Raw genomic sequence first — 19,639 nt, forward strand, 5'->3', positions numbered from 1 at the left:
TAAAGTTTTTGAGACCTTGTAGGTATGACAATTCTTTATGCCACATAAAGAGTTCTAGGTTGGAAATAGTTTTCTCTGAGTTTTGAAGACACATTTCATCTTTTAGCTTCCACTGTGCTGTGGCAAAGTCTGATGTTGTCAGTATTTCCACCCTCCTCCTGAACACTGACTGCAAGGGCCTAGACCCCATGTGCTCTGAACCACCCCTACCCCATCTAGCATGATTGCTGTCTAGCAACAATACTGTTGTTATTATTGTCTCTCCTTTTTACTTCCGAATTAGTCGTCATTACGATTGTTTTACACAGTCAGTGATTGTTTAGATTTATACATATTTTTACCAGTTTGGGGACATTTCAGTCCTTCCTTCTGGGTTCAGTTTCCTTCTTTCCAAAGTATACCTTTTAGAAGTCCTTTAGTAATAATTGGTTGATGATAAACTGTTTGGGCTTTTGTTTAAAAAATGTGTTTAGTTTACCCTCATTCTTTATTTAATCAGGTGTAAAATTCAAAGTTGACATTTATTTTCCCCCAGCATTGTAAATACTTATTTTAATAAAATTAAAGTATTTAATAATTTAAATACTTATTTTATAGTCTATGTCTGATCATTCTGTTTGAAGCTCTTGGGGATCCAATCTTGCTGTCTTTAATTTCTGCTGATTCTTATCCATGATGGTTTGTTTTCTTTGTGTGTTTTTTAATGTTGGAGTGTGAGCTAATGTTTGATGATGGTTTTTTTGTGGGTTTTTTTGCGGTACGCGGGCCTCTCACTGTTGTGGTCTCTCCCGTTGCAGAGCACAGGCTCCGGACGTGCAGGCTCAGCGGCCATGGCTCACGGGCCCAGCCGCTCCGCGGCATGTGGGATCTTCCTGGACCGGGGCACGAACCTGTGTCCCCTGCATCGGCAGGCGGACTCTCAACCACTGCGCCACCAGGGAAGCCCCATTCCCTTTTTTTTAATTAAAAAAATTTTTTATTGAGGTACAGTTGACATACAACATTCCTTTTTATTGTTGAATATTATTCTGTTGTGTGGATTACCACATTTTATCCATTCAACAGTTGATGGACATGAGTTTCCACTTTCTGGCTATTATGAATAATACTGCTGTAGACATTTGTTTCCAGGTTATCATGTGGACATATATTTTTTTCCATGAGTGTACCTAAGAGTCATGTTGCTCGGTCATATGGTAACTCTCTGTGTAACCTTTTGAGGAACTGACAGACTTTTCCAATTGGCTGCACCATTTTACATTCCCACCAGCAAAGAATGAGGGTTCCAATTTCTCTATGTTCTCACCAACACTTGTTATTATCTGTCTTTTTTTGTTAAAGCCATCCTAGTGGGTATAAAGTGGTATCTCTTTGTGGGTTCAATTTGCATTTTCCTAATGGCTAATGACTTTGTGCATCTTTTCATGTGCTTATTGGCCATTTGTATATCTTCGGAGAAATGTCTGTTCATTGCCCATTTTTAAATTGGATTTTTTTTTTAATATTTGAGGGTTTTTTTAACTATTATATTTTTTACGTCCATTATCTCCAATTACTTCTTTTCTTTACCTGCTGTTCCTATTTTATGTTTCTAGTATGCTCCTTGCCGTCTTGAGGATATTTATTATGCTTTAAAATTCTTTTTTCTGTCTGGTCCATTACTTATGAGAGAAAGACAACCTATACCAGAGAAAGCATCTTTTATAGTACTTGCTTTCTTCAGTTGCCTCATATTTTCTTAGAAGCTAATGTTCTCTTGAGACTGTTAGCCACTCTGATTGGTAATGTGCTCCTGGAAGAAGATGCAAAAGCTTAGGTTCTCATGTTATGCACCTCCTTTGAGTTTAGGGCTTGGGGGTTGGATAGAAGAGGAAAACCACCCCAAGGTGGGGAGCCCCTGGTTCCAGTGTGGGCTCAGTCACCCCCCCCCTTTGCAGCAGCATTCTGAGCCCCCCAGTACACACATGTTGCTTTGTACTACTCATTTGCAAGAACTGTTTCCTTGAGTTGTAATTACCAAACTAACCAAATGGATGGGGCAAGGGAGGGAGGCTCATTCGTGCCATCTTGACCTCTTGTTAACTGTTTCTCTTTCACACACACACACACACACACACACACACACACACACAAGCATATTCACCCCAAGGTAGGCTCCACCACTGCCCTGATGTTGCCCTACTGTGTCTGGTTGGTGCTGGGCTGCTTATCTGGCACTGGCAGTGACCCACTGAGCACAACTAGAAGGCATTCTCCAGTCTCACCCTCCTGCGAGTCCTGGCATTCCGCTCTAGGCTTGCTGTTCACCCAGCCCCCCGTTTCTGACTCTGGCATCCATCTAATTCCCTCTTCAGTGGCTTCCCTAGGATTAGGTCCTGTAGAGAAAGTCACAGGCCTTGTGTGAAAGTCAAAAGGGCTTATTCTGAGAAAGCCTTCTATACAAATATTGAATCCTTATGTTGTATCGCCTGGAACTAATATAATGTTGTATGTCAGTTATACCTCAATAAAAAGAAAAAGAGGGACTTCCCTGGTGGCACAGTGGTTAAGAACCTGCCTGCCAGTGCAGGGGACACGGGTTCGAGCCCTGGTCTGGGAAGATCCCACATGCTGTGGAGCAACTAAGCCCGTGCGCCACAACTACTGAGCCTGTGCTCTAGAGCCCGAGAACCACAACTACTGAAGCCCGCATGCCTAGAGCCCGTGCTTCGCAAAAAGAGAAGCCACCGCAGCGAAGAGTAGCCCCGCTCGCCACAACTAGAGAAAGCCCCCGTGCAGCAACAAAGACCCAATGCAGCCATAAATTAATTAATTAATTAATTTTTTAAAAAAAAAGCAAAGAAAAAGAAAGCCTTCTGGAGAAGGTGGCCTTGGGGAGGGAACCAAAATGGCTACAGTTATAATAATTCCCCTGGCTGACATTCAGCCCATACTCCTGGTATGGCTGTATCAGATGTTTCTGGCCAGTCTCCATTCTGAATGGTTGGTGCCTGTTCTGAATAGCTCCTCAGTGAGGGTGGGTGTTTATCATTATCACTATTTCAGAAGTGAGGAAATAGGGTTTCATAGACACTAAGTGAGATTATTGTGACTTACCCAGGGTTACACAGCTAGTAGGAGGGTGAGGCAGGACTCAGAACAAAGGCCTTTTCTGTAAAATGCCAAGCTGACTTTCCAGTATTTTCTGTCTCTATATACCTAGGACTTTCAGGAAAAGGGTGGTTTATGGGACCAGAAGGTAAGTGCTTGAGGGTCAGGTGCCAGCTGAGGATGGGAGAGCAGGATCTGGTTTAAGCATTATGGGAATGATAATGATGTGTAAGTCAGAGGACTCTTCCCAAAATAGTTCCCAGTCTACTGGGGAGGTCAGAGGTGGACCTGAAGTAGTGAGTAAACAAGAATATGAAGCTGAAAATACTAAGAGGACAGACAATCAGTAATGTGGAACTCAGAGAAAGAAAAACAGTATCTCATCAGGGCAAGCAGGGTTTAACTGAGGAGGTCCAATCAAAAGTCTGTCTGGCTGGTAGATAGGAAAAATTCAGGAATTCATGGAATCAAAGAGTTTTAGAAGATTTTAAAAAATACCAGGTCCATGGGACTTCCCTGGTGGTCCAGTGGCTAAGACTCTGCGCTCCCAATGCAGGGCGCTCGGGTTCAATCCCTGGCCAGGGAACTAGATCCCGCATGCCTCGACTAAAAGATCCCGCACACGGCAATGAAGATCCCGCGTGCCGCAACTAAGACCCAGCGCCGCCAAATATATAAATAAATATTTTTAAAAAATAAAATCAGGTCCAAACCCCTCATTTAAAGTCCAGCAGTTTTACTAACTATATCTTGGTATCAGCTATTCTGGGTCAATTTTTTGAAGTATGTGTCATGCTCTTTCAATATGTTAGTTTCAAATATGTATTTTTATTTCAGGAAAGATTTTAGAGTTTTTAGTATTCTGGGTGTTTTTGTTTGTTTTAGTTTTTGTCTTCAGAGACTCTGATTATCTGTATATTAGAACTTCTGTGCTTATCTTCAATATTTGCCACTTTCTCTTGAATCCTTTTTATCTCTTCAAATGTTAACATTTTGTTGTGAAAGTTTTCAAACCTGCAACAAAGTCAAAAGTAACAGTGAGCACAGACACACCACTTAGATTTTACCATTGACATTTTATTTGTTTTGTGTGTGTGTGTGTGTGTATGTGTTTTGGGTTTTTGTTTGTTTTGTTGTTTTTTTGGCTGCACCACGTGGGTTTTGGGATCTTAGTTCCCTGACCAGGGAATGAACACATGCCCTGGCTGTGAAAGCACCGAGTCCTAACCACTGGGAATTCCCTATGACTGACATTTTAATACATTTGTTTTATCACATATCTGTCCATCTTTTTTTTGATACACTTCAAGTGATTTGTAGACATTATAATAATTCAGCATGCATTTCATTGACCAGAATTCCATATTTGTTTGTAGTTTTTTTCCTTTTAATGTAAAATGTGTATACAATGAAATGCACAATTCTCAAAGGTATGTTCATTGAGGTGGGGTTTTTTTAGCTTTATTGAGTTATAATTTACATACTATAAAATTCATTTGTTGCAAATGTACACTTGCAATGCTTTTTAGGTAATTTACAGAGTTGTGCAATTAACACAACAATCTAATTGCAGAATATTTCCATCACCCCAGAAAGAACCTCATGCCAGTTTGCAAACACTCCTCATCCCCACCCCCAGCCCTAAGCAGCCACTAATCTAATTTCTGTCTCTATATATTTTCCTTTTCTGAACATTTCATAAAAATGTAATTTACAGTATGTGGTCTTTTGTGTCAGGCTTTTCTCACTCAGCATATTTCTGAGGTTCAGAACTGTAGCCTGTTGCTGTAGCCTGTGTCCACAGTTCATTTGTTTTTATTGCCAAATAATATTCCATCGTATGGATAGACCACATTTTGCCTACCATTTTATTTACATTTGAATTGTTTCCACTTTGGGGCCAAAATGAATAATGCTGCTGTGAACATTCTTGCACAAGTTTTATTTGGAAGTATGTTTTCATTTCTCCTGGGGGTATGCCTAGGAGTGGAATTGCTGGGTTTCGTGTTAACTCTATACTTAACCTTTTGAGAAACTGCCACACTGTTTTCTAAAGTGGCTGCACCATTTTACATTCCCACCATCCATGTATGAGGGTTGGGTTTCTCCGCATCTGGGCTTCCGGAGGACAGGAACACAAGTCTCACGTCCACCTTGGTGGATGGGTGCCCGAGGCCTGGCCAGGTGCCGTGATGCGGGGGCTGTTTGCGAGGGCTGATTGACCTGCAGGACTCTCTCTTACCTCAGGCTTCTCACTTTGCTCCCCTTTGTTGTTGTTTTCTAGGGGCTCAGCTAGGAGTTTCCAGTTGTCTGGGAAAATGCCAGAAGAGCTCACCGGATGCTGGGAGGCAGCCCTTTTCTGGAAAGTCCTTTTACTTGGATCTGCCCGCTGGCAAGAACCTCCAGTTTTTGACGGGGGCCATCCAGCAGCTGGGTGGGGTATGTAACCTGCTTCTCTCCTGTGGTACCATGTGCCTTTGCGCGTTGTAGGGCAGGAGCTGGAGAGGGATTATATCTGTGACCTCCAGGTATTTTCAGGGGTATCACTACATTTTCCAAAGCAATTTAAGTATAAACCATTTTTTAAAAATAAAGTTAAATTTGTTCCCTAATTGGAAAAGTAATATCTGTTCATTCTAGAGACTTTGGAGAACATGGAACTGTTCAAGTAACAACCATCATTGTGATATATTTATTTTCTTGTGGATTCTTTTCTCCCTCCCCTCCCCTCCCCTCCCCTCCCCTCCCCTCCCCTTCCCTTCTCCTTTCTCTCCCTCTCGTGGCTTTATTGAGATATAATTCACATACCATACAGTTCACCCATTTAAAATATACAGTTCAATGGTTCTTAGTATATTCACAGAGATGTGCAAATTGTGTGATTACACAGTCAATTCTAGAACATTTTCATCAGCCCCCCCCAAAAAAAGACCCATACCTATCATCAGTCAGTCCCCATTTCCCTCAACACTCCCAACCCTGTATAACCACTCATCTACTTTATTTTATTTAATGCTTATTTTCTGTGTAGCTACGATCATGAATACATTTTTGATTACCAACTTTTTGCCCATAACCTTAAAGCATTAGCACTTTCCTATCATTCTTACCCCTCATGGACATTCTTTGTAATGAGTATATAATATCCTTTTGAGTAGATTATTAATTTATTTAACAGTTAACCTATGGGCATTTAGATTATTTCTAAATTTTAGCTCTTATAAATAGTACTGTGGTGAACAACTTTGGGGTAAAAGCATTTGCTGTATCTGAGTCCATTACAATATTTTCTAGAGCACATCATACAGTACTTTTAGTAAGGGGTTGACGGGTATTTCTGTGTTTAGAAAATAGGATGGTAACACTTGGCCCAAAAGAGGCAGGTAACTGGGGAATTTGCATGAATAGGATCAGAATGCAGAGGCTCTTTGCCATCAAACGAATGGAAACTCAGGGATATAGAAACTCAGCAATGGGGATGGACAGAATGAGGATTATACACCCAAACCAGCCCAAAATTACATGTTGAACTTTCAGTCTGTTCTTTCATTTAGCCTTTGCTGTGTAAAAAACCACCCCAGAACTTGGGCTTAAAACAATTTATTGTTTCTCACTGTTCTGTGTACTGGCTGAGTGCTTTCTCTGCTGGTTTCATAAGGGCTCACACCTGCAGCTGCGTTCGGCTGCAGGGTCGGCTGGGCTGGAAGGACCAGAGATGACCTCACTCACACAGCTGGCTGTTGGTGCTGGCTACCTCTATGTGACTTCTCATACATTGTATGAGAGGTGTCTTACATACGTCATATGTATATACACCATCATATGTACATACAGCGAGCTAGACCAGCTAATGTACAAGGTGGTCTTAGGGCAGCTTTCCCAGAAGATGAAGGGAGAAGCTATAAGGTCTCTTGAGGCTGTAGAACTCACACGTATTACTTTCATCACATTCTGTTGGTCAAAAGGAGTTCAATTCAAGGGAGTGGACAGATAGGCTCCATCTCCTGATGGGAGGAACAGCAAAGTCAAAGGCGTGGGTTTGTTGGGATGGGAGGAACGTGTGGCCCTGAAATCATCTATCTTTTTGCCATATTACAGAAGATAGGCACACTCCTTCAAGCCATAGCTTTAAAGATTTTTTAAAATTGTGATAAAATGTATATGACATAAAATATGCCTTTTTAACCATTTATAAATTCATTCTTTTAAGTTCATTGGCATTAATTACATTCATCCTGTTGTATAACCATCACTATCTGTTTCCAAAACTTTTTTCACCCCAAACAGAAACCCTGTAACCTTTAAGCAGTAACTTCCCATTTCACCTCCCCCTAGCCCCCGGAACGCGAATCTACATTATGTTTCTGAATTTGCCCATTCTAGATACCTCATATCAGTGGAATCACTGATGTTTGTCCTTTTGTGTCTGGCTTATTACACTTTAGCATAAAGTTTTCAAGGTTCACCCATGTTGTAGAATAGATAAGAGCTTCACTTCTTTCTCATGGCTGAATAATGCTCCATTGTATGGATAGACCACATTTTACTTATCTATTCATCCATTGATGGACACTCGGGTTGTTTCTGCTTTTTATCTATTATGAATAATGCTGCAGTGAACATTGGTGAACAAGCATCCATTCGAGTCCCTGTTTTCAATTCTGTTGGGTGTATACCTCGGAGCGGAATTGCCGGGTCATGTGGTAATCCATGTTTAGGTTTTTGAGGAACCTAAACTTTTTTTTTTAAACCTAAGTGTCAGGTTTCTCATCCAGTCACACTTCAGAGAGATCATCCATCCTTACTTTCACAGGTGTGCTGGAGCTGGCAGCTACTGGCTCACGGGAACCAATTGTTACCATCTCTTTCCAGTTCCACATTCATTGATGTCATCTGGCTAGCTTGCAATCAGCCACAGTAGTATCTTACCCCACAGAAATCGGCAGATGCTACAAAGCGGGTTTTTTCACCCGGAGAGTTGGTCATTAAGCATTTGCCAGCTCACTACTGCTTATTTCCGTCTTTTCTTCTTCCCACAGACATGAGTTTTGTCATTGCGTTTCCGGCACTGTGTTGGGTTCTTGGGATGCAAGATGAGTCAGACCCTCTCAGTGCCGTGACGGGCTCACAGGTAGGATGAGCAGGTATTTAGGCAGCTGAGTCATAGCCAAAACCCATTTTTGTTTCAGGCTCCTTTTGGTAGGGTGGTCAAGATTACCGATGCAGCGTCTGGATGTCCCAGTGTATCTTCACAGCAAAATCATGGCTTAGCCAAGTTCTAATCTTCTCCGATCACTTCAGTGTGCTCTCACTCCTTGCAAACTCAAACTAGTCAGATACTCAGAGCCTCCGGGCCTCTGCTGCTGGGTCAGGAGGAGCTGCAGTTCTGGAGACAAGAACCTGTGTTATCTATATATATATAAACCCTGTTGTATTTCAGGATGATGTCTTCTTGGGGGCCTGGCACTGAACTGCATTTGGCCTATTTAAAGACATTGATTCTAGAACTTCTGGCAGCCAAGATTTCCTTCCCCTACCTCTCGATATTGATGATTCTACTTCTGCCTTTTGGGTTTTAGCCACCTCTGTGATCTGGTTTCAGGTAATTGAGGGGTTTCTGAGCAAAGAAGTAAGTTACATCGTGTCCAGCCGCAGGGAGGCGAAGGCCGAGAGCAGCGGGACAAGTCACAGAGGCTGCCCCAGCCCCAGCGAGGTCACAGTGGAAACACTGTCCGTAGCCAACCCAAAAGGCAGCCGTGCCAGCCCCGCACAGAAAGCTGTGGACTCGGTAAGAACCTCATGGGGAAGGAAGTGTGTGTCTGATAAACGAAGGAAGCAGGCCTCGGTGAGCCCGCTTCGGCAGTTTCTGGTTTTAGTTTCACCTGGTTTATTTTAATCTCATATTTGAATTCAGGGGCTGAAACTGTCTTATCATAGCTCTGGATCCACACACCTCAGCGACATGCTATCCCCACGCCCTCCCTTCTGTGATACACGTTCACTTTTTCTGGGACTTCAGAGTCTGAGGTTCAGAAGCAGTAGGAGCGTCCTCTGTAAACCAGAGAGGGCTTGTTGGATTGGCCGAAGCTTGTCTGCTGGGGAGTGCGGGCTCTTCAAGAGAGGTCTCAGGACATTTGTAACGCTTGATCTTGGGTGAATTCAGAATGCCCTTCACCAGGCTCCAAGCTGACTGGGCTGCAGCTCCCTGTGGGTGACCTGAACTTGAGTGTGGCTTTACCTTTACCTCTGGAAGGTTCTCCGGGCTCTCACTTCTGCCACTCCTCAGCTGTCACTGCTCCCAGCTTTCCGAGGGATGTGACTCCCAGACGTCCTTGCCTGCCCCCGTGGAAACATCTGTTTGTGCACAGGTGGTCTCCACAGCTGCCCCCATTGCTCCTCTCTTCCGCCAGGTGCCTCTGAGCAGAGGGAAGGAGCTCCTGCAGAAGGCCATCAGGAACCAGGTGAGCTGAGGGGGACGGGCTGGAGGCCAGTGTCTCTGGCACAGGGACGGAGTCAGCCTTGCCTCCGGAGGTTCTTCTGAAGCACTAACACAAAAGGCACACCCAGGCAGATGTGTAGAATTGTCGAGATTTTCTCCTTACAAACGAGGAAGTGGGGCCCAGAGAAGTTAAGTAATCTGCCCAGAGTCACCCAGGGTGGAGGTGGTAGAGCCAGGATTTGACTCCATGATCTTTCCAGCTCCAGGGCCTCCCAAGAGAACTTGGGAGAAACGCTGTGGCACGTGTCAGACTTTGTACGGCTTTCACAAGTAGCTGTTTATCCTTTTTGTGAGAATCCAGGACCATTACAGTGAAGTGGCAGGAGGAGGAGTTAAGGTGACCTTGCAAAGGAGTAGTTCAGGTGCCATCAATGGGTGCCTTGGCTGTGGCTGTGACGCGGGAGGGTGGTGTCGCCGGACTCGGGCAGCCAGCGTAGTTTCCTGCTCGATGATGGTGACTGTCACCGGTGTTTATTGTGTCCTTCTGGTCCCAGGGTGGCCGGAGCAGAGCCTATAGGTAGATCAGCGGTCCGTGCCCTCCCGATGTGGCCAGCCCGTGCAGAGGAGAGGGTCTTCCCAGGGGTTGGGATCAACTGTCCAGGCCCTGTGCTCTCGCCCCTGTCCGCCCCGCCCCACACAACAACCCCGCACATGGATGACCCGGGGCTCCCAGAAGCCAGGCCAGCCTGTCCCCTGGTGTTCAGGCCTTGGGGGGGGTCTCATGCTCCTGCCTGACTTGGCTTGTCTTTCCAGGGCAGCGGCGGCGGAGGCGGTGGCGGGCGCGGCAGCAGCCTCCTGAGCAACGCCCGCTCCTGGGGGGTGCGGATTCTCCACGTGGATGGTACCCTTCCTGCCCAGGGCCCGCGGAGGGGAGGGTTGCCGACTTTGTCTGGGAACCTCGGCTGTGATAGGAACCAGAGCCGTGTACTAGTTGAAGCCAGATGTACTCAGTTACTTACTGCGCTGCTCTGCTGCGGCGGGGGGTCGGGCGTGGGGAGCAGCACCAGCAGTAGCAGAGCGCGGGCGCTGGGGAGGCTGCTTTGTTTAACCCAGCGGACAACCCTCCTCAGCTGCTGTGACGATCCTGTTTTACAAATAAGAAACAAATCCTAATATCCATGACCCCTTATCAGGTATTTCCGCTGTGCTAGGAATCGCCTTATTTAATCCTCCTCACCGCAGTCTTCTGCCCATTGTACAGATGAGGAAATTGAGCCTCAGAGAGTGGATTAAGTAAATTATCCATAGTCTCACCAGGAGTGAATAGTGTGGCTCACATTCCCACCTATTTTGGCTCAACTAAATTTCATGTTCTTTCTTTCCTAGGGTTGCCTCACACTATAACCACCTGTTTGCAGGTTATAATAAATTTACATGAGAATAGCTGTCTTGAATCTGCAGCCAGCCCTCACACCCAGCTGCACTTTGAGTCTGGCGTTTTTTCTCTGACCCATTGAAGGGGGATGGTCCAGATCCAGCCCTAGATCTGTGGTCGGTGGGGGGGTGCGGGTGGTAGGGAACTGTGCTGGGGAAGATCCTGGTCTGGGGTGCTGGGGGGTTCCATCGCCGCTGGAAAGCCAGCCATTTCTGACTTGATCTAATTTCCTGCCTTCCGTGTATTTGAGAACCCGCAGCATGTGTAGCCCCTGCTGGGTCTGCCACCTAAGGGTGCATCTGAGTAACTGCCATGGCTTGGTCTCCCCCACAGAAGCCGCTCTTCAGTAGTACCTTAAAGCTCTTTATGGGTCATAAGGCACCTCCTGTTCAAGACTTGTATTCAGTGCTCCAAAGGAGCGTGAAGCCAGCTTAGGTACTTTTCCAGGGATAGAGGACCCAGCCCTCTCTTTTATTATCAGCAGGTGCAGAGATGACACGTAGCCAGAAGGTGGCAGGCAAGGCTGGTGTGATCCAGCAAGCCAGGCCGGGTGAGAAGTTTAGTCCCCCAGCCCCAAGATGGGGCTGTGCTGGGGAAATGAGGAGAGGAAGCCTTTGACTGCAGCCCTCTGTTTCCTCCACAGAAATGATGGTGCATGTGCAGCAGCTGTCTCTTGATGCGCCATGTGTGAAGAAGCAAGGGCCAAAGAAGCCAGAGGTAGGTCATTCCCCTGAACTGAAGGGCAACAGTAAAGTCTGTGACAACGCTGGTAAACCCAGGACCCACTCCAGCCACCTCCTTCTGGCCTTGACCGAGAGGAGCTCGGCCTCTTGGTCAGCTCATCCCTGGTGCTCACAGCCCTGCGTTGCCCTGTCTTCTCTCTTCCCTGTGCTACCTGCACATCCCCCATGCTACACTGAGGCATTCGTTGCAGCCTGGGCTGTGGACTGCCTGCGGGTAGTCCTGGCCTGGATAAAACATAAACACTCCTGGCCTGCTGGCCAGCCTGCCCTTCTGAGGATGGCTCTTGGCCCGGGAATGAGCCTACAGATTGCACGGGTGGTGGCAGTGGGGTGATGGTGTTGGAAGTAGCTGCCATATTCCCAATTCTTGTTTGGCTTTTCCTTCCTTTGCTGGAGTTAGAAATTGATGTGTATCACATCAAGAAAGCCGGGCTGATTTAAAGCCACGGGGTGTTCACCCAGCCTGAATCCGAGGAAAAGTTAAGCCCTACAGGTCCATCCAGGGCCTGATACCCAGGAGCAGAACCAAATCCAAACCAGATGGCATGCTCAGCCTCGACGCCCCTCGCCCCAGCCCCTCTGGTTTGGGCATCTTTAGGGTCTTGCTGCCACTGCTAAGTAGATTTACATTGCTCGCATTTGGGAAAAGTATACAATGAAAGTCTCGTTCCCCTCCAACTCCTGCTCCCCAGCCACCGAGCTCCCTCCCTGAGGTCCACAATGTGAACAGTTTCTCAAATGTCCTTCCAGGACTCCAAGCATCTACAAGCAGATACGTCAAAATTCCCCCCTTTTACGCGAATACATAGTATTTTTACTTTGTTTGCTTAATAATCTCTTTTGTAGTTACTTGGGACCCTTTCGGAGCAAGTTCTGGGTGCAATCTGCTAATAGGTGAGGGCAGGTGGAAGGCTTCTTCGGGCTGTGTTTGCCCCGGCAGTGTGGCCTGGAGGAGAATCTGGAACCTCCTCGGGCCCAGAGGTGCAGACAGTCATGGAGCCGTTGGATCTCTCATCCTATCCGCACCCTCCCAACCCTTTAACTGATTTTTAAAAACTTGTTCCATTTGGTTTTTAATATTAGCTTTGTTTGACCTTGGCCTAAAAGTTGGTTTGTTGTGGGTTTTTTTGTTTATTTTATTTATTTATTTTTGGCTGCATGGGCCTTCGTTGCTGCATGCGGGCTTTCTCTAGTTGCAACAAGCGGGGGCTACTCTTCGTGGTGGTGCACAGGCTTCTCATCGCAGTGGCTTCTCTTGTTGTGGAGCACGGGCTCTAGGCGCACAGGCTTCAGTAGTTGTGGCACATGGGCTCAGTAGGTGTGACTTACAGGCTCTAGAGCACAAGCTCAGTAGTTGTGGCACACGGGCTCAGTAGTTGTGGCTCACGGGCTCTAGAGCGCAAGCTCAGTAGTTGTGGCGCACAGGCTTAGCTGCTCCTCAGCATGTGGGATCTTCCCGGACCAGGGCTCAAACCTGTGTCCCCTGCATCGGCAGGCGGATTCCTAACCACTGTGCCACCACGGAAGTCCCCTAAAAGTCGGTTTTGACAAACACAGTCAGGGTATGCAAGATAGGGCACCGTAAGCAAGAGGCGTTGTCTTCACCCTTTTTCTATCAGCTGCCCTGAAATGGCAGCCATGCCTAGAAAATACAGGCTGCCGTTAGCAAGCACCTACTCTGCGTCAGGTCCGTTACCTGCTGGAATTTCATCTGTGCCACATCCAAAGAGTTAAGTGGGAACTCCGCACATCGGCCCCCTAGCCCTTGCTCTTTGCTCTGCCCTGCATTCCCTGTACAAAGTCAGCTGCCATTGAGATTCACGCACAGAGTTCACCAGACTTCAAGTCCCTGGGGAGGTGGAGGGAGCCATGGTGCTGAGGTCCGCTCCAGCTCACAGTCCAGCCGTGGGCAGGAAGCTAAGTGGGGCAGACTGGTGGCAACTCGGCTCACTGGGCCCAGTTCCTCGACCCCCCCCCCTCCCCCCGGCTGCCTCACATCCTTAACCTATTTTCCCTTTCCATTTAGGGAACATGTCCAGCAGAGTCAAGAACACGGAAAGGTCAGTGTGATAGCTCTTCCTCATTTAATTGCCATCCCTCCCTCCCTAAATGCTTCCCCACGACTCCCTCTGTGGCAGCATCTGCCCGCTTTTCTGCGGCAGGAAGCAAGTCCAGGTTGTATGGCCCCATCGTGTTTCCAGGGCCTGAGCTTCGGAGCGGAGAGTGGTGGGAGAGAGGCCTCCATGAGCGAGTCCCGGGCTGCTGGGCCGGGCCTTCTCTTCAGAGCCAAGACCTCAGGTGGTCGCTCTGGCTCCTGCATCCTCTGGCTGTTCCTGGTCACTGATCGCAGTTCAGCATCCTTTTCCTTCTGATTCAGGAGCAGTTTGGGGTGGGCACTTTGACAGCTGCCTACCACTTGCAGAAATGCCAGACTCCCTGAAACTGACAGACAGGCAGAGTGATAGGCCCGGCTCCTCTTGGACAGCAGGAGAGTTTCTCCCCCTGGATGTTCCTCCCAGAGATGCTCTTTAAGTGGCATTTATTCGTGCACAAACAGGAGCTAAGAAAAGTCACTTGGCACCTCTCACGTTTGAAATCCAAGGAAATCTGTAGGGGAATTGATTTTAATCACTGTCTCAGTTAATTAGAAAGACGAGAAGTCGCCCCAAAAAGTAATTAATGGGATCTGCTGCTACGCAAGGAGAAAGGCTGCTTCTGTTTGGGCACTGGTGGCCTGGAGCGGGTCCGGGAGCTGAGAGGGGCCAGCCTCTTTGGGGATTTGGTTCTGCCCAGGCTTCCAGTGCCTTGGCTTCCCCTTTGACAGGACTTCTGGTCATTGTGGGAGCGTGGAAGCGGTTTATAATGCCTAAGAGAGTCTGTAGACTGTGCAGATAGGCAGCTAGTAGGGGATGAATCTCTTGATTAATTGACTCCAAATCTGTCTTCTCAGCACCCCTTTGCCCTGTTTTTTCAGGAACCAGATTTCACTTTTGATATTTTTTTCCTGTCCTTCTGCCAAGACCTCGAAACACTCTTTAGCTCCCTTCCTCACTGCTCCTCCCCTCAAAAAAACTCAGGATCCTCATGGAGAATTCTTTCTAGGAGCTGTTCTCAGGCCCCTTGGGATTCTGAGACACCAGGAGTAAAGGTCTGGGAAGGAGCTGAGGCTTTTAGCAGAAATCAACAGGGGCTAGGTTTCTCCCACGCAGCCAAGTTTCTGACGGTCGAGGTTGACAGCCTCCAGCACCCACTCCTAGGACCCCGGGCACCCTGCAGCCTCTCCCCGCAAGAGTTGCTGCCTCTCTCCCAGGTAGAGGCTGGAGGAATTAAGAGTGGGTGCCTCGCTCTGCAAATGGAAAGGCGCACCTCGGGGCGGCGAGTGTTCCAGCTCCGAGAGCCTTTTAGGCTTTGGCAGAGCCTCACCTCCCTGAGCATTTCCTGCATGTAGAGCTCAGGCCCCGCACCGGAGCAGACAGATGGCTAACGGGCACACTCTTCCTTCCAGTGGCCAGACTGAAGGCACCGTTCCTCAAAGTCGAAGATGAGAGCAGGTGAGTGGGCCACCAGACGCACATAGAGGAGAGGTACTCGGGGGCCCCAAGCTGCCATGGGGACATGGAGCCCCTCAGCCCTGCACTTTTGTCTTCCCCGGAAGCCCCTTTGTCCCCTCTGTCATGGAAAAGTCTCACACGGTGCCTCTCAGGAGGCACCGTGCCCAGCCGGCACTCCTCTTGGTCATAAGTCAGAGGTCAATGATCCTGTGTGTGAATTCCCTCCTTTTAATGCTCTGCCTTTGTGAGTCCATGGTGTCCCATCCGGGCTCAGTTTTGCTCCTCGTTTCCCCCCACATGTACACTGACAATACCGAATCGTTGCTGGTATTAGTGCTAGTACCGTCTTGGATGAAGTGAAGATCTCTGGGGTGATATTGGGGTTCCCTTGTCAGACCACCTTGTACTTGATGAAGCCTTTCTGTCTGGCTGTGTAAAACCCTTTCCTGGTACATGTTATCTTGTGACAGCCCTGGGTAAAACTGGCATGAGGAGAGTCCATTCTCTTCCCAGTGGGGAAAGTAAGGTCAGAGAAATTAAGGGACATGAACACGGCCACTTTCCTAATGAATCTTAGCCCAAAGCTAGAATCCACATCCAGCCGGGCGCCCTCTCCACTCTGCCCTGTCTGCCCCCACGAGGGCCCCTTCTTACCTAGAGCAGGAAGGTCACATTGATGATAACCTGATGAGCTGTTAGCCACCTGGGTTACCACAGACTCTTCCATAGAAACTAGATCAGGAGTCTGTGAGAATCTAGAATTAACCCAAAAAGTTTTTTTAAAAGAGAAAAAGCCCACATGTACCCAGCAGCAACTCCTGCACCAAAATTCACTGTGTCCCTCAGCTCAGGTGGGCCAGCTAGAGACCCAGGCCCAGGAGCCTGGCCTGCCTGCCCGTCCTCCAGATGGCACTGGCACACAGTACAGAGTTGGTTCTGCCAGCTCGAAAGCCAGTAGAAAGAACACAGGGATGGAAGGATGCCCTCTCGTCTGCTGTTCCAGTGGGCCGGGAGGCACGTCCTTCACACTCAGCCCCTTCACAACCAGCTGAGTCAAGTAGTCATGACTCCAACGCAGTGGCTGAGACACCACCAGGGCCTCAGTATCTCTGCACACGGCATGCACAGGCCGTGTCACTGGTAACCGGAGCAGGGTACATGGGTTTGTGTGCCCCTGGCATCGTAGGCAAGATCCAAGTGGAGCTGAGCTTTCTCACGATCCTTTTTTACGTGTGGTTCTAAAGCAGGCAGTCTTCAAAGCCCAGCATAGCCACACCAAACTCAACTTTCCAGGCTCCTAAGCAGGAACAAAGAAACATGGAGGAGGCGAAAGGCGGGTACCAGGACTGTGAAGGGCGCCTCCTTCTCCTTCAGGGTCCAAGAAGACTTTTTTTTTGGCTGTGCCGCACGGCTTGCAGGATCTTAGTTCCCCGACCAGGGATTGAACCCGAGCCCCCTGCAGTGGAAGCGCCGAGTCTTAACCACTGGACCACCAGGGAAGTCCCCGAGAAGACTCATTTGTTAATTCACTCCTGAGGCCACGGGGCTCTTACTGTGCCACCCAGCAACCCAGGGCCTGCTCTCCTCTGGAGTACCGGCCACTGCAACCCAACACGGTGTGCCCAGGGTTTGCTGAGTATCCACAGATCGCCAGATCTGGCTCTGAAAGTCTCCTGAACGTGAGCAACTTGAAGCAAACCCCCCAAACCACTCAGTATAGGTCTGACTATCCAGAACCTTCACTGTGCCTCTCTTCCTTCCAGAGCACCACCCCTCAGATAGTACAAAGGACCAGCCCAGAGCAGAGATGTTCCTCTTCATGGAACAGGAAGATCACTGCTCCGGGTTAAACATCCTTGCATTTAGATTCTGCCAGGCTAGAGTCCTCAGAGGTCACGTGAAGATCGAGAAACAAAATGGAAAGATGGGAGGAACTAGATCAGGATTTGGGAGACGTGGCTTCCCATCTGGACCTGGCCACTTACAGGTCGTGAGCCCTTGGGCAAGTCACAAAACCTTTTGGGCTTTGTTTCCTCTTGTGTAAAACAGGGTAACACCGTCGTCCCGCTCAGCTCAGAGGTTACAGGATTCAGGGGAGGCAGTAAGTGTAAACAGTCTTGGAAAGTAGACAGGAAGAGTGTTAATTTAAAATATTAATCTAGCCTAGTAAGGCAGATGAGAGCATTGTTCTAGAATTTAAAAGTTGGGCAGGTGAGAGTGGAATTCTCGGGAGTTGGGCCAGCCCCCCTTCCTCACCCTTTCCACTTCCCCACTGTAGTCAAAGTGGAAGTTTTCTGTGTTTCAGGAAGTTTCGTCCTTTCCACCATCAGTTTAAATCCTTTCCCGAAATTTCTTTTCTGGGACCCAAAGACGCAAGTCCCTTTGAGGCCCCGACGACTCCGGGCATCTCGCACCATACCAGGTGGGTCTTTCTGGTTCCTGAGTACCAAGAGCTGGTTCCAGGCCAAAGTCCTCCCCGTTGGGCCTGCTGGTCAGATTTGGGAATGGCCATGTGTTAGCTCCTTAGGCGAGGTCTATTCCGGGAACTTAGCCCAGAGAAGAGAGACACCAGGAGTGTTCATCCATTTTATTTGGTGCTCTCCATCCATACTGAAGAATTTGACTTGTGTCCAGAGGGCAAGAGGCCGTTTTCTGAAACTCGAATTATAGACCACCTTCATCAGAGTCCCCTGGGGTCCCTTTAAAAATGCAGGGTCCTCGACTCCACACTCACAGAATCACAGTCTCTGGTGATGGAGCCCCCAAACCTGCATGTTCGTGGGCTCCCCATGTGATTTCAGTGCACATCAAAGTTCGAGGCCTTTTGGGCTAAACATGGGGGCAGGGGATCTGGGGGACCTGCCACACCATGCGGTCCAGAGTGGCTTGTATGCTGGCCGGTATTCCTACTCACAGATGGGTGAGAGTTTGAACCTTCACTGACCAAATCACAGAAGGAAGGTGGTTCGGGTGATGGCCTGGACACCTTCTCAGCCCCTTTCTAACTTGTGGGCCGCAGGGTTAGTTTACAGACCAGGAGAGTAGAAGGCAGATGTTCAGCCCGAGGGTCCCCAGGGCCAAGGAGGACCTGTGGCTTCCACCAGCAGAAAAGGGCCACGTGATCAGGAAACAGTGCTAATGGTAAGAAAAACAGAAAGGGAATGTGGCAGTAGATGGAAAGCAGAGGAAGGCAAGAACAGGCTGGGGTGAAGTCCAGGTGCCCCTCATCCCTTTCCCAGAAGGTGCAAGGGACAGCAGAGAGGAAGTCATGAGGCCGCCCGGGCTGGGCCTGGGCAGGGTGCTCGGCCTGGGATGGCCTGGGGCTGGCAGAGGAGCCGACAGGTTGTAAAGGGAAGACAATGAAGCAGTGAAGCTTTGGTGACCAGATGTGAGGAACAGAGAGGGGGTAGCCCAGCGTTCTGGGGGTGTGCATAGAAAATCTGTGGGAGGAAATGTTAAATTTTTTTTTAATTTTAAAATTGTTATATTTTGGTTCAAAATTCAAGAGTTACAAAGGGTTTAAAGTGAAAAACCTATATTCTATACCCATCCCCCAATCTCCAGACTGTGAGTCTCTCTCCAGAGAGAGTTTATGGACAGAAGTACATTGTGTATCCTTTGTTCCCTCTTCTCACAATATTCTTCCCTGTGCTGGATCTTGCTTTTCCACTTAATATATCTTAGATTAATTTCTATTAGTACCTAAAAAGCATCTTCATTCCCTTTAATGGCTGCAGGGTATCCCATGGTATGGATTTACTGTATTTTATTTAACAGACACGTAGATGATTTCCAGTCTTTGGCTATCATAAACAGTGCTGCAGGGAGTCGTCTTGTTCAGAGTAAATTTGTGACTGTTCAAGCATATTTGCAGGATAAATTCCTAAAAGTGGAAATGCCAGGTCAAAGGGTGCTTACATTTGTAATTTTGAGAAATGCGGCCAAATTGCTTTTCATGGAGGTGATGCCAGGGTACGCTGTCACCCGCACTGGACCAGAGCCCGTTTCCCCATCCCCTTGGCTAATACTGTGAGCTGTCAGACCTGTTGACTTTGGCCAATCTTATAGATTAAAAAACGTATCTCAGTGTAATTGTAATTTTAATTTTTTTTCTTTTTATGAATGAGCTGAAGTGTGTTTTCCTGTGTTTGATCATTTGAATTTCTTTTTGTGTAAACCTTTTTCATATCCTTTGCCCACTTTTCTATTCAGTTATTGATCACTTACTGATTTGTAAGGAGCCCTTTGTGTTTCAGGGAAATGAGCCCTTTGCTATGTTATTAGTTATAAATGTCCTCCCCAGTTTATGGTCTGTGTTTTAACTTTATGTTTTCTGCCATGCATATATTTTTAAAAATTGCATGTAGTTGAATTTTTCAGC

General features: G+C 47.7%; 1 protein-coding gene across 3 annotated transcripts in view; it reads left to right on the top strand.

Moving 5' to 3' along the window:
- Nucleotides 1-19,639, top strand: part of DBF4B (DBF4 zinc finger B) — a 41,359-nt gene that overhangs the window by 17,165 nt on the left and 4,555 nt on the right. For 2 of the 3 annotated variants that reach the window (XM_029212751.1, XM_029212752.1), the window contains 8 exons: nt 5,375-5,529; nt 8,693-8,878; nt 9,501-9,551; nt 10,343-10,430; nt 11,608-11,681; nt 13,734-13,767; nt 15,213-15,258; nt 17,564-17,680. In XM_029212751.1, the coding sequence (XP_029068584.1) occupies nt 5,375-5,529; nt 8,693-8,878; nt 9,501-9,551; nt 10,343-10,430; nt 11,608-11,681; nt 13,734-13,767; nt 15,213-15,258; nt 17,564-17,680 (751 nt within the window). The remainder of the gene's footprint in view (nt 1-5,374; nt 5,530-8,692; nt 8,879-9,500; nt 9,552-10,342; nt 10,431-11,607; nt 11,682-13,733; nt 13,768-15,212; nt 15,259-17,563; nt 17,681-19,639) is intronic. The other variant, XM_029212753.1, reaches the window with a different exon arrangement.

The sequence above is a fragment of the Monodon monoceros genome, unplaced genomic scaffold (genome assembly GCF_005190385.1).
Source record: "Monodon monoceros isolate NGI ecotype Baffin Bay Population unplaced genomic scaffold, NGI_Narwhal_1 Super_Scaffold_9, whole genome shotgun sequence".
In the NCBI taxonomy this organism is placed as follows: Eukaryota; Metazoa; Chordata; class Mammalia; order Artiodactyla; family Monodontidae; genus Monodon; species Monodon monoceros.